A 15,778-nucleotide genomic window follows, 5' to 3' on the forward strand; every position below is an offset into this window, starting at 1 on the left:
TGTACAATTTGATGAATATTAGAAATTATTCTATGAATGTATGAGAAAATAGTTGATATATACAGTCAAATCGAAAGCACCGTAGAATAAAATTAGAAGAAAAATTATTATAAATATATGACCTAGCGTCAAATGAGTTCGAGAGAGTTATATACTTTCAGAATCATCAAAAACGTTTAAAAGTTCCTTTCGTTCCTCGTAATCAACCTTTAGATTTACGTTGTGCATTATGGTTATGAAATTATCATATTATAGTCATATGATATCGAGTTTAATTTATTTTAGAACCTTTCCAGCACTGGAAAACTTGTATTTCATGATGAATCTGCAAGTGTGAATGCTGAAGCTGAACGACTTGTAAAAGAGGAAAACGTCTACACTGTTATAGTTCTATCTCATTCTGGATACGATGTTGACAAAAAAATAGCACAAAATGCATCCGAAAAAATAAGTTTGATTGTTGGAGCACATTCGCATTCCTTCTTGTGGACTGGAGGTACGAAAACTTGCTTTTTATTATAGTGTCTCCAACTATGAATATATTCATTTCCATTAAGAACAAGAATTCGATAGTGATTCATTGATATCATTGAATTGTCGATTGCATTACATCAGAATTTCCTGAACCGTCCCATCTATTGTATCAAAACAACAAATTCCCGAACATAGTTGCACCTGTTGTTTGATTAAAAAAACCAAACACATATTTTTAAGCAAATTGCACAAACTTCTATATTTCGAAATAAATAGTCATGCTCTCACTTGCGTACTCGGTTTGATTGAATGGGATTGAATTTTGACAAAATAACATAGGTATGAGACTACGAGGGTTGCTACTTAAATTTCGAAATAGACTAATATAAACAAATATTTAGAATTGGATATGTTTGTATTGTTTTTCAAAATATTTTCCATTAAGATAAATGAGCTTATGCATGCATAGAACGAATTGTCAAAGCATTTTCTCCATTCCCATTGAGATATCTCCAAAACATATGATTTCAATGCCGATTTTTCAGGTATAGATCTCAAAATTTATTTTTGATATGATGGAATAAGACGAAATCATTGGGTGGCAAACAAGGACTGTAGGGCGGGTGACCCATCAATTCGATGTTTTGACTGTTCATAAACGTTTTTCTTTGCACTGATGTGTGAGAGCTCGCATTGTCGTGATGGAGAATGATTCGTCTCTTGCGATTGATTTCCTTGATTTTTTCGAACACGTCTGACAAATGTTGTATCTATCAGAATCGACCATTATCTGTTGCTCTAATTGAACGGTGGCGATATATCCATTTCATAGATGTAGAAGCGGCGATTGATTTTTTTCAACATTTTTTGCATCAATTAACACGAGCTTTTGTTTAAGCGATTAATAAATTATGCGGTATCCAACACGAACAAATCTTTTTGACAGCCAAATGTTCATGCAATATCGAATTTATACTAGTGGATCTAATGTCCAAGTATGCCTCATATTCACGTTGTGTTAAATGACGATCTTTACGGACAGCATCGATCATTGCACGATAATGTTCGCGATTGAATCCCATAAGTAAATGAATGTTCCAAGTATCTGTAAACAACTCAAATAATACTCGTATAACAACACGTTCTGAGTTTGTTCACCATTAGAAATGTGAAACTTTATAACGGAAATGTCAGATTTGACATATTTAAACCTAAATTAAGCAAGGAGGGGTTATATAGAATGGATGTTGCAATACGCTATTTTGGAGAAAAGCTTTATTTAGTTTTATTCTTCACCAAGTAAATTTGTAATTATTCGAAAAATGTATTGTTATGGTATTTCTGATGATTTATAAATCCTACATTTGGATTAATTTTGAATTATATTCCATCCAAATACTGTCCGTTCCCTCTCACGTAAAGTATACTAGAAATGTGTTGTTGAAACTGGATATCGTCGACTTATGTAAAACACGGGAGGGGAAATCGTCCCATCGTTTTATAGTGAGAATACTTAATGTCTTCCTACTTTAATTTTAGCTTCAGAAAGATTAACAAAGACGGTTGTTTAATATTCGACAGCAGACTTCTACAAAACTTTTAATTAACTCTCATCCGATGTAAAATCGTGGAAAAATTACATTTCCTGGATTAATTAGAGATTTATTGTTAACATATATTGAATTTGGTGAATATTGTCTCGTCGAGGCCAGTCTTTTTTATTATTGTGCTGTTCTTAGCGCTACTGTAGCATAAATCTAAAACGTATCAGTATTTTGTATGATTCTCCTATATTCCTGGAAGTGATCATAATTAAATCATTACACAATTTCTAATTTTCCGTCTTATTTAAAAAAATAATTCAATCTTTCAGATAGGGGAATAATATTAACAAAAACGTGACAAAAGTCGATCAAAAGTTTATAAATATAGTTGTATTCATCTATATATAATTATTCAAGAGTATCTCGTGATAATGTTTGTACTAATACTAATAACATTTTCCAATGATAGAGCCAAAATTTCAGTTATTTAAAGCTTTAAAGAAAAAACCCAACGGGTCCTGATAAAACAGACAGAAAAAGATTACCAGTGCTGTATCAAACATTGGAAGGTTCGCATCGGGCATTGTAGAGATAACGGGAGTATATATTGAAGGTAGTAGGTTGACATTCTTGTTATTTTTGAGAGAAATGATTTGGAAAAATAATTTGATAAGTATACAAAAACAACTAAAATGTAAAAACCAGGAGCAATTCTGTACTTGAAAGTTAATTGAACATAAGTCAAAATTAAGAACTTTATAGGAAACTCAAAAGCCCTTAGAACTCACTTTTTTTTTAAGTAATAACAACGTGGACATCAATTCATTAGCACTGTATTCATTGAAAATAATTTTCAAAAATACGATTTCCTCTAAAAATGGGAATATAATGCGCTCACGTTATTGTGGCTGGAAATTAGAATTCAAAATTTGGACTTGATAATGATTTATTTTATATTCTAACATAATTACTTCCTTCTTGTTGTCACAAATTTTTATAACAGAACATTTTCTTAACAAATCATTAGAACTGAGCTTTTAATTCCCATAAATGAAGAACATACCAATAGTTGCTTCAACTGCTCTTTATCAGCATGTGACATTGATTGGCTTTATATTTATTCTAGTTCTTTTAATGTATTGGTTTCTTTTTTTATCAACTCCTGGACTTCCTATGAGTAAAGATAAGTTGCCATTTCAATCCTTGGCCCAACGAAGGAAACACAAAAGTTTTGGAAACAAATATGTTTATATTTCAACGTAGTCTCCTTTTAGCTCCATACATTTTTACCAGCTATGTTCAGTAAGTTCGATAACCTTTTTATGATAAGAATCGTCAAGCTCCTCAAAATATTCAATAACTGGCGACATCACATCTGGGAACAGAAAATAATCTGAGGGAGCTAAATCTGGCGTTTAGAGTGCATGAGGTAGCAATTCAAACTTTAATTTATTAATTTTGGCCATTACAATAACTGAGGTGTAAGCTGGAGCATTGTCTGGATGAAAAAACCCTTTTTTATTAGTCAACTGCGGCCGTTTTTGCTCAAATGTTGCAAAAAGGCTCGTATAATACTCGCCCTTGATAGTTTTTCCTTTGTAAGGAAATGACCTTGCCTGCAGAAGGAATGGTCTTTGCCTTCTTTGGAGCCGGTTTTCAGTATTCATTGTATCACATAACGATGACCATGTTCACAAATTCACTGAAAACATTCACTATTGATGGCTTCCAAACAAATACTAATCAACGTGACGTCTTCAAACTTTAATGCTGTATAGATTGTATTCTAATACAGGGGTATTTTGCAAGCAACTACCGCCATATTTAGGCCAGAATAGGTACTTCTGGGACCATCCTCGTATTGTTAAGGTTGTCAAAGATAGTATAGTTTAAAGTCCAGAGCTATGGCAGATAGAAGCTCGTTGAGTTTATTAGTTATTATTGTAAATTTAGTTTTCGTTTCTGTGGCTCAGCATAATAAAAGTACTTTATTTTCCATAATGGCTCGATATAGATTGGAAAAATATTCAGGAATCAGTGAAATTGGACTTATGGCTCCGAGGTACATAATTAAATGAGTGAGCCTCAGAGATAGAATGAGAAGTCAGGATATTAGAGAAGAGCCAGTAATTCATGTAGAAAGAATGCCAGGAAACAGTTGGGCATAAAATCAGAAACCAAACACTCGGAGATCACTAGATAGATCAAGAGCTCGTTAGGAAGCTAAATATCTCCAAACAAGAAGAGTCGAAAAAGTATGTCTTAAATTTAGTTCACGGTTAACAGTTGGTTAGATAACAGATAAACCAAACTCTCTACTGAAACCGTGAAGCTGATTAATATATTCCGTTATCTATATGCTCTTTTTAAGTGGTTATACTTGATGTGAAGAATTTGCCAGCTATTTTCTATGATTTAAGATGCTTTGTTCAACGATGTTTCAATATATTTCCATCGTTACTGCCAATGCAAAATGTCTTTAGCTTGATTTTGTCTGATAATTCCAAAAATCACTAGCAATCATAAATGGGTTGTTGTTTCCATTCTACTAGTAATACATTAGACCATCAATAAAGCTTTATTATACCTTCGTTTATTCTAACTTTTGTCATGTTTTCATGTATATCTGCCCTTTGGGATGTAGTGTTCATCTAACTTAGTTTGTTGACAATATTGCGTACACTGATCAATCAACGATGTTTTTCCTTTCAAAAAGTGTAATCAACTTAAAAGCAGCTTTTTTTTATACACGTGGGCAATTGAAATCAGCTGACGGGTTGGTTCATTCGGTTTTGCACTCTAAAATTTCTATGAAGGGTACTAAGTAAACGACTATGAGGGCGAGAGTATAGTCGCCTGAGGGTATTTATCTATATATACATATTGATTTGATTACTGAATATTTTTCCTATTTGATTAATCAATTTTTAATTTTCATATTACCATTACATCACCTTGTCATTATTTTTGTTTGTTTGTTTGCTATTAGACAGATAAGTATTCAAATGTTCAATTTATCTAAGTCAAGAATAAGCAGTTGAACAATATTTCAAAATTTCTCGATCTGGAAGAACAGAGAGGAAGATGACAAAATTGTGGTGTTGACGTACTTTAATGATCCATCCAATCTCTCAGTATACTAAATATTTTGATAAAGACCGAAGTAGGTCGAAACGTCAAGATTTTATCTGTTTTCAAACGAAGTTTCAATTGAGAGAGATCTAAAATTAAGACAAATCATTGCGAAGCTAAATATAAACCTTTAATGGCAAATAAAAATATTAAAATTTGTATTATTAAGTTATTTGAGTATTTGAAGCAAATATCCAAAGGTAGTATTAATATTTGATGTATTGGGTGGCAGAAACTAGGAAATATGCTAGTCACATAAGAAGAAAATAGAAAATTAATCTTTGATGTAACGAACCAAAAACGAATTTTCACTATCGTCACAATTTGACGGGTATGAAACTTATAAGAGATTATATTTTTTGCAGCCACAGGGCTGCTCAGAAAGAAAACCTATTTTTACTCAACAAAGAAGACATTTGACATTTTTGGAAAATAATATTATTTCTTTATTTATTTTCTCTACAACAATCGAAGAATTTCTATAATAAACATAATCGATCAGAAGATATGAAGAACAGAATATTACATACTTTTAAATTGTATGATTCATTGTAAAATTTCTTGATTAATGAGTCTTTTTATGAAAATACTACTCTTCGTTTAATGTTACCCGAATGCATTGAACAAATGACGTTTAATTGTTGAATAAAACTAAACATTTCATCAGATTATTTGCCAAAGCATTTTCGGCTTGTCTATAGTAATATTACAATCCAGTAATTTCTCTACAGTTGAATTATTATTTATAATCTGTTGGTCGATATCTAATAATTTAGCTAGGGTATTAATCTGATCCCTTGGCGTTTCTAGTTGTTTTCCTCTCTAATGGAATCAGAGCATTATTTAATATAAAACTAATAGAAGTAAATTGAATCTAGTCTTTTCAATTGGAGAAAAAGAAGGGTAAATTCATCACAATAATAAAAACAGATGTTCGTTTGAAAACATCACAATATCAATTCATTCATTTATTTTAATTAAGGAGCATAAAAATATAAAAACGAAACAATTTACCCGATAAAAAATCATTATACGAGGTATATCCACAGTATAACTTTCGTTTGTTTTTAAATCAGTGTCAGTTACTCTGACTCAAGCAGAAGAAAGGTACGCCATTTTCAAAATTTTCTAAATGTTGAAAGTAAAAATAATTGAAATTTATCGACAAATATGAGAGATTTAGGAGCAAAATTCTATGAGTGAGCAGATGGACAGTTTGTTCAATGAAGGACGTGATCAAGTGCACTATGAAGAACGACGTGGATGCCCGTTTTGGTTACTGATGAAGTGGTTCACGCAATTAAAGGTAATCTTAAGCAAAGCCGTGAATTGACAATAAGTGCTCTTGCTAGTGAGTTTTCGCAAATATCACGATTACTAATTCATTAAATTATAACAAAAAAACTGAAATTTGAAAAACTTGTTGGTTAGAAAAAAAACACAGATTGTCAGTGTACTTCAGTTTTTGACACCCTACAATGAAAACAACGGTGATGATTTGCTTTTTCGGATAATCACGGGAGATGAAACTGGAGTATATTACGGTACCTCAGAAAATGAACAGCAATCAATGAGATGGAGACACCCTTCATTCCCCACATAATTCAAGTCTAAAGAAATCTTGAAATTTCGAAAACTGATGTGCACCGTTTTGTGGGACAGAAAAACATTTTGCTAATTGATTTCATACCACGAGGACAAGCAATCAATACATATGTCTACTGCGAGACCATTAAGATATTCCGCAATGGAATACAGGACAAGTACCAAGGAACACTATCAAAAGTCATTTTTTTTTTGTCACGAAAATGCTCAACCTCACATAGCGAATGTGAATAAAAAGCTTCTACTCCAATTTGGCTCGGATGTATTTGATTATCATCCATATACTTCAGATCCCTCTAATAGTGATTTTCATCTCTTCTTGCACCTGAAATCTTTACTTCATGGTCAACACTTCAACGATGATAACGAACTGAAAGAACATGTTAGCATATGGTTGAAAATATAGGCAACCTTCTAAGAAGAATGCATACAAAAACTTTAGCCATGTTATGACACATGACTACAAAATTTCAGAAGCTTTGTAGATTTTAGAGACTATAGAGACTATAGAGAAATGATAGTAAAGAGGAATTCGGATTTAAACAAATATTTTTATTGTAAGCTGGAATTTGCTGTGCAAAATACATCTGTATCATTGGGTTTTTTGAACCTGTAAATTCCACCCACCTAATCGCAGAAAAAAATATTTAGGATTTTCCTCCCTTTTAACAGTCAGTTGTAGAAATCTTTACATTGAATTTATAGTTATTGAACATATTTTTCCAAAGTAAAGTAAAGAACTAAAATTTTAGTAGCCAAAGTCGCGACATTGTAGTTGGCGTGTAACCGAAGGTTTAATAATTCCATTATCTAATAAAAGAATTCACTTAATATTGAATCCATCAATTTATAATCTTAAAGAGAAAAGATAAAAATAAGTAATGACGCTAAGAAAATTCATCAAAAATTTATAGAAAATATAGTTTAATGGGAATTATGCAAACCTTAAAAATAATATAGAGCAAATAGGTTTCCGTTGGAAAAAAAGCCATAACTATAGCAAAATTCGACATTTGCGTTGAGTTTTTTAGGTTAATGAGGTGAAAAATTGCGGAAAAACGCTACATTATTTATATCGAAGAAACGATTCTTCGAATGGAGTATTACGATAAATTATTTTCAATCCGACGGAATTGATGTGAATAGCAATGAAATTACGTGCAGCTAAAAACAAAATAAAACCCGTGAATGCATTATTCAACAATTTTCGAGAGAGCAGTGGAAACTGCTTTGTGAGAAAACAGTTTGAGAGGGAATCAAGGAAAGAAAATCTTTGATAACTAAAGTGGTTGATGAAGTGATTATAAACATCAATAATGACAGTGATGACTTGACACTGCCACCAGATGTCTGCAGTACTAACTTGATAAAATTTATATAAGTGACATCCATCATTAAGAGAGATACTTGTCCTATCGTTACTATAAACAACTTTATATTCCCAAAACATAAGATGTGAAATACTTCGGAATCTATCTAGACCAACGCTTAATTTTGAGTAAGCACATAAAACAAAAGAGATCTTGGTCCGACTGACGAAAAAATCTATTATCTGATGGGTCGTTTATCTTAATTATCTTTCACAAATAAGGTGTTTGTATACAAAACTATAATAAAGCTTATATTTCATATGAAGTACAACCCTCGGGTTCAGTAAGCAACCTAACCTAACCTAATACGAACATCTTTAAGATACAACGTTTTCAATTCCGAGTACTCAGATCGCTGGTTAACGCTGGCATATTCCCAAATACTTACTTGACAGATATTTTCAAAACGGGTGAAGAGTACATTCAAATGAATTAGCTTCAGATCTCCTTACCCAATTACTCCATACTCCATACTCCATACTCCATCAGCCCAAGAAGAGACAATTTCCTCGAATGAAAGTCCGTCAACGTTCAGTGTCTTTGTAACTTCGTTCCATCTATCGAGAGTTTTAATTGCATTTGGTGTATCAATAATATTAGGACAGTCCTCTTCATCATTTTGATTCTGCTGCTTAAAACCGCTTTTTTTGATAAATTTCAGATTTCATCCAAGATTTTTTGTTTGCAGTATAGTCTAGACGTCTAGAGGAAAACTTCAAATCCATTTGGAATATCTTGGGTTTTTTGCTTTGCCAATCATTAAGGGCGTACATTTCACACTATCCATTTGATTTCCTCCTAGCAGTACAGTAACTATATAACTGTCTTTCCCACCATGGCAAGAATCTCCTTTAAAGATTAAGGTTTTGTCAGGTAAGCACAGTTAATAAAGACCAGTCTCGTCAGTATTGGATATATCCTCTGCTTTATACCCCTTGGTTAGTTCAGTTTTTCACTCAATTGTTTGCACATTGAAAACAATTTCATTCCTTTTATTAAAATTTTGAAGCCAGCCGTTACTAGCACAAAAGGCACTTTCACTTTTACCAAGTTATTGAGCAAATTGAGTAGCTTTTTCTTGTAGGATTCATCCACTATCGGTAGGTTTTTATCACGCAATGCTTCAACCACTGCAGAACACCATCTCCGATGTCTTACAATTCAGCTTCATTGATTTTCTTTGATGAAGATGTTTTGCTTTCTTATTTTCCATTATTGTAGACACTGTGGTGGCTGGTATACCAAATTCTTTAGCAATGTCACATTTTTTCTTGCCACCGGTGTTTACAGCCACACAGCTTTGCCGTCGAACAAAAATAGTTATTTTCCTAACAAGTGCGGAAAGTGATACTTTCCCGCACGCGACTGCAGTTGTCCCGAACGACGCGGAGCGGAGTTCGGGCAAGCGGTCAAGTGAGGGAAAGACACTTTACGCATGAGTTAGGAACATTATTTTTTCTACGACCGTATATACATAAAAGTATACCAACCCATTTTTCAAAAATTATTTTATTCCAACAAACATAATAATATACAAAATTTTAACTAAAAACTATTAATTATTATAAATATTAATATTGAAAACACAATTTGTTGTATTCTGTAGACTAGTAAGAATTGCCGGCCCAGTGGAGTTATTTGGTTTCAACTGGAAGGTAGATGACGTCGGTGAAGATGGCATCGGTTGCAGGTCGCATAAAGATGACGATGACGGTGACGGCAACGGTTTTAAGTCATTTGTAGTACAGAGAAACTTCTTCGGGACCATAATGTATTAGATTTCAAAACCTTACTTAGGTCTGAAAAATACGCCATAAATACCTCTTCCTTATAAGTTTTGGCCCCTTTCTCCTTACACCATGTAACAAAATGGTCGTATTGCTTCTCATACTTTAGTCTGGATTTGGCAGATAACAGCTCGGAATTAGCTTCATTTGCAGCCTTCAAAACGGCTTCGGGAAGTTATTCGTCGGATGAATCCATTAATATTATTGTATCGGATTCGGTTTAATGTGGTTTAATTTAAAAGAAGATTGTTCTTATTCGGTCACTTCCAAGACGTTTTGAACAACTTTGACGTTTTAGTAACAATTACACGCTTGGGTTGTCATAGCAACTGATATCAAACCAGTTTTGATATTTGTTTCTCCTTTGAAGAATGTCACTTTCAAAACTAAAATGCGTGCGGGAAAGTGGGTTAAAACGCACGGTCGTAGAAAAAATAAACATTAACACGTTAACTTTTAGACTAAAACATTGACATTGACACAGTACTAGTCTGCGTGCAGTATTGTAATTTCCTGGTATCAAATCTGTGCCCAGTGTCGATGACAAATCACAAGATGAAAGTTTTTTCCACATTTTACTTCATGTTTGTTTATTGAAAAAACGAGTATTAGGGGTTTTTCGGGTCGTTTCTTCGATATATAGAGGTAAAAATAATATTGGAAAGGCAAATTCAAAGGGAATCGAAAAAATTCGATATATCCAGGTTGTAACTTTTTTATTTTAATAAGATATCCAAAAATTTTACTACGTCTATAGATAGATAAATTCAAATACAACGCCCTTAGTTAGTTACAAGATAGTTACTTTGACTAAATGGTAGTATGTTTTATGATCTTATAACAATGTTAATATTACTTTGAATGTATAGATAACTTCCGTATCCGTATCAATTAAAGTCTATTTGCGAGGACAAAAGTAAACCAAAACACGTGATCAGAATTGAAAACGCCAAAGCCGAGCATGGAATGGTGCCCAAATAATTTGCGGTTTCACTCAACAGATTGATAATATAAATTATAAATAATTATGCACAATTATTATCACAAAAATATACAATGTAAACGTGAAGTTTGTAATAGATACAAAGTGAACATTAAATTGAATCCTTATTTTTCACCTCAATAAACACATTTTCATTAAAAATATTTTTAACGTTTTTATCTCGGTAGACACTTCAAGAAGATACTTTTTACCTTTTTTCAATTTAAGAAAAATACATAACACACAAAAATAAACACCTAATCTTGCGGCTTTTGTAACAATACGGCACTTGCCCCTCCCACGCGGCTTTTCATTTGTGGTATTTTATGGTGCTACTGATTTGATTTACTATTTCTCTTCAATAAATAGACTTAAGTTCGATTTATTGTTACGTTTACTGAATTTTTACTTTAATTTTTTCTCTTATAGATAATCCACCTGGGCCAGATACAGTCCAAGGACCATATCCAACTATTATAGAAAGTAAAAATGGACATAATGTTTTGGTAACTCAAGCATCTTGCTATACAAAATTTGTTGGAAATATCACTGTATATTTAGACGAAACTGGAGAAGCTGTTGATTGGTCTGGTGCCCCAATTTATTTAGACAGCTCGTCACCACAAGGTTAAATATTTTTCTTTTATTATTATATAGAACGATTTATCAAATCGGAAAATACTATTCAAATATGTAAATAGAATCGATTGACAGTATCTATCTCCTTAAATACATAGTAACAATACTGGTATAACGAAAAATGTAAATTGAATTGTTAAGGTCGCATTTTGTAGATCAAAAGTGATGGTTAAAGTATGTGGAATATTCACGAAATTATCAACTATAAAAATATTTAAATTATTGGAAAACCATTGAAAGATAATAAAAACTTCCAAATACCGGATTTGAACATGTACCGGGTGTCCCAATAAGAATGACTCTGGGCCATATCTCGGGAACCGTTTGTAGTATAGCTTTGAGAAAAAAAAAAATTATAATAAAAGTGATCTCGAGAAAAACCTGGAAATTATTTACAGAATTGTAGGTCCACTGCCAGAGGACATAATTAAATACTAAAAATTATAAAATGAATAATTTTGCCTAATTAAGACGCATTCAAACTATGATTATCGTATTCTTCAAGAAATTCATCTATCTCTTCAAATAAGATATGGGGGGAAGCGGGAACTTTATTTTGAAACAACGCCTGTAAGTTCAGTTCTACTCAACCTATATATGCAAGCTCAGTCTTTTTGAAGAGAGCTCCTTTCTACCAATATAAGAGTTATAATTTCGCCTCCACGTCCTATCCACCTATCAGGGTAAGCATTATCTAAAAATTGTCTAGCTTGTCTGGACAAATGCGCCGGACACCCATCGTGCTGAAACAACATAGACCTACGAGTTGCTAGTGATATATCTTCTAGAAGAAATGGTAAAAGGTCCAATTATCTGACCATCTAAAATACCACACATTACATTCACCGACTATCGTCCCTGATACTGAACTTCTTCCATCTGGCGTGGATTGTTCTGTGACCACTAGTGAATATTATGCCGGTTAACCGTACCATCACTACTAAATGTAGCTTCGTCTGACCACAAAATACGTGACAATAATTGAAGGTCGTCATATACTATATACCATATGTAGTAACCAGTTGCAATAATCCAACCTTCTGTCGTAATCACGATCAATCAATTCAAAATCTAAAAGAAATATAATTACCTATTGAATATCTTTCGGGAATGATAAATAAATTATTATGTTAACATATAACCATACCCACAAATAATATTATGCTGGTATATTTTGTTTAAGAAACATATCTTTTTACATCATAATTTACCTGAGTCCTGTTAAAATACGTTGATTGGTGGTTCTGCTTATTCCCAAGTCTCTACTCATTGCTCTAATACTTAAATGCGGGTTAAATTGCACATATGCCAAAACATTTATTGTGTTTTCCTCTGACTGACCTCTGCCGCGTCTTCTAAATGCAGGAATATTTACTTTTCCAGTCGTTCTTAAACGGTACACGAGTCGACGACAAACTCTGCTACCAGGATGACGTCTTTGGGGATATTGTATGGCATATACCCTAGCCGCAACAGTTGCATTTCTCATACATTCAAAGTAAATGCCTATCATATCAAATGCTTCTTCGTTTGTAAGAATCATCTTAGATATAACTTTTAAATAAATTTTATATCGAATTTAATGCACACAAATCGCAATGACACGTAAATGAACTAGGAAATCAATTTTACACATGGCATATCTTTTTGTTTTGTTTTTTCATGGCCCACTACTTGTTTTTATATATTTCCACTTTAACTTCCATAACGTAGTTTCCCGGTGACAGCATAAGTAATATTGTCATAATAATTGGAACTATTATTAATAGAACAAGGAAAAACAATTTTTGAGGAGTCAAAAAATGTTAAGATCCGTTCTGTCAGCCCGGAGTTATTTATGTTTAAAAGAAAATGCTTAAAATTTACACATTTCTTAGGATATCTCGTAATACGAAAAATTTATCGACATGCGATATTCTTTTGCTAATTTGGTCTACTTTTATATTCCTTAATTAAAACTGCATGTTTCCATTCAACATTTTTCAAGGATAGCTATATTTAAAAAAATAAATAAATAGCGCCCTCTAGCGTATACGTTACTCATTAGGTTGTTTCGAAATTATAACTCTTACATTGGTAGAAAAAAGCTCTCTTCAAAAATACTAAGTTTGCATAGATAGGTTGAGTAGAACTAGATTTACAGGCGTTTTTTCATAATAAAGTTCCCGCTTCCCCCCACCTCTAATTTGAAAAGATAGAATCAAATTGTAGAATCAAATATACGCTGAATTTCTTGAAGAATACGATAATCATAGTTTAAATGCATCTTAATTAGGAAAAATTTGTAAATTATTCATTTTATAATTTTTGGTATTTGATTACGCACTCTAGCGGTGGACCTACAACTAAGCTGTACTATAAACGGTTCCCGAGATATGACCGAGAGCCATTCTTATTGGGACACCCGGTACATTTACGAATTTCCACCATTCTTTTTTATTTTTTGCTTTTTCTTTTGCATCATTCCACGTCAGATTTCTCTCTTCAAAGATTTTTGCGATTGTTTTGTCCCAGATAATTTTTGGTCTTCCTCTTTTTCTTTTGTTCACTGGTCTTGCTTGCTAAACTTGTTTCACTACTCTGGTATTCGTCATTCTATGTGTGCCCCCACCAGCTCCGTTGCCTCTCTTCTATAAAATCCAATACGGGTTCTACTTCTAACTCAGCTCTTACTGTCTGGTTTATAATACGATCTTTCCTGGTTATTCTTTTCATACGTCTTAGGAATTTCATCTCCGTTGCCGAATTTAATAAATTTTATGAGTATTTTGAATATAAAATTCTGCATGATCTTCATTATCACGAAAGAGCTGCCAAATGTCAATTGTAGATGTTAGAAGATTAGAGAAAGAGAAAGTTTTTTAATAAAAACCGGAAACAGAAAATACAAACAAAAAAATATCTATTATATTCATTAGTATAGTAGTAACCTTTATGAAAGCTTTATTTGAAAATGGTGAAGAGTTCAAAGTTAAATTGAGTACTTATTTAGACATAATTTAAAACTTTAATGAGACATGTTCATTTTGCAGCTCCATAAATACGTACTTAATTTACTACGTTCACTAGTTCATTTAACTCACTCTGTTAGTTTTTCTGATTGAATGGAGTTTTCTAATCACAATGCCACTTTTCAATAAATCTAATTTCATGCAAACTTTTCATCTATTATTGAAAATTCATGATTTAATAAAAAAAAATGATTTATACAATAACGCACTGACGGTCCGTAGTTAGGTTGACGTCTTGCAGATAAAAGGACGAGGGCTCAAGTTTGACAGGAAAATGTGCAAGTAACTTGATTTTACAAATTAATCTTGAAGATTACCAAATTTTATTTAAACAATTAAACAATAAAATCTTAGTTCATTGAGAATTATTAATGCTTCTAAATGTTATTGATTTTAGGTCACTTCTGTTTTAAAATTATTTTTTTTATTAATTTAATAAATAATGCTACGTTTAGTTAAGAATGCAGCATGCATATTGTGCTACGTAGAAGACGACACTTCTATTCACATTCTCTCGACGTGAGAGAGACCACGGAACTACTGAATATTACATTTGGTATCATATTAAATACAAGATTTTGGACAACTAGAATCATCTCTTATCCTGCACTTTCTGAAAAGAGTACGATTAATTTGTCTGCTATGAAAACTGAGCATCCCCAGTGCCATCGCAAGAAATGTATCCTCTAGGAGACCCTAAATTAGATACATACTTACATTAATTGAAATGAACACACTGAGTACAAGCTTTTCATTCACATTTCTGTGAAGTTTGAATCTAATAAATAAATTTTCTTCTCCGTCATTAACTGTTTTTTCGATCAGCTATTGATTAGTCAAAATCGTTTAATTGATTAACGAATAGAGGTTGACATTTTTAGACGAAGAAATTAATGAACAGATGAAACCATGGAAAGATAAAGTAGACGGGGAAGGGAATAGAGTTATTGGCTCCAGTTTGGTCACTCTATCCAAAAAACATTGCTACGTTCGGGAATGTGCCTTAGGAAACTTTGTAACCGACGCAATGGTCTATGAGGTAGGTAGGAATTATACAAAATTATTAGCACATGATAATACGCGATATGAGTTAACAAGAAGAGTTAGAATTTTAGATTTGATAAATTTCCATTTTTATTATTTTAACACGTTTTAAAATAATCAACGCTGTATGGTTTTTATTGCCACCAGAAAGGTGTAATCCGAACTTTCAATCTTTTAACGCCGTTGTCAT

The 15,778-nt window shown here is 32.5% G+C and overlaps 2 protein-coding genes across 4 annotated transcripts in view; one reads left to right on the forward strand and one right to left on the reverse strand.

The window, feature by feature from the left end:
• The window catches only part of LOC130891551 (octopamine receptor beta-2R-like), a 201,003-nt gene that overhangs the window by 118,337 nt on the left and 66,888 nt on the right, over positions 1-15,778 (reverse strand). The gene's annotated exons all lie outside the window — the stretch shown is intronic.
• LOC130891545 (apyrase-like) overlaps positions 1-15,778 on the forward strand; it is a 30,360-nt gene that overhangs the window by 10,798 nt on the left and 3,784 nt on the right. For both annotated transcript variants that reach the window (XM_057796365.1, XM_057796366.1), the window contains exons 4-6: positions 286-496; positions 11,324-11,521; positions 15,426-15,583. In XM_057796365.1, coding sequence (XP_057652348.1) covers positions 286-496; positions 11,324-11,521; positions 15,426-15,583 — 567 coding nt within the window. The remainder of the gene's footprint in view (positions 1-285; positions 497-11,323; positions 11,522-15,425; positions 15,584-15,778) is intronic.

The sequence above is a fragment of the Diorhabda carinulata genome, chromosome 3 (assembly GCF_026250575.1).
Source record: "Diorhabda carinulata isolate Delta chromosome 3, icDioCari1.1, whole genome shotgun sequence".
Taxonomy (NCBI): Eukaryota; Metazoa; Arthropoda; class Insecta; order Coleoptera; family Chrysomelidae; genus Diorhabda; species Diorhabda carinulata.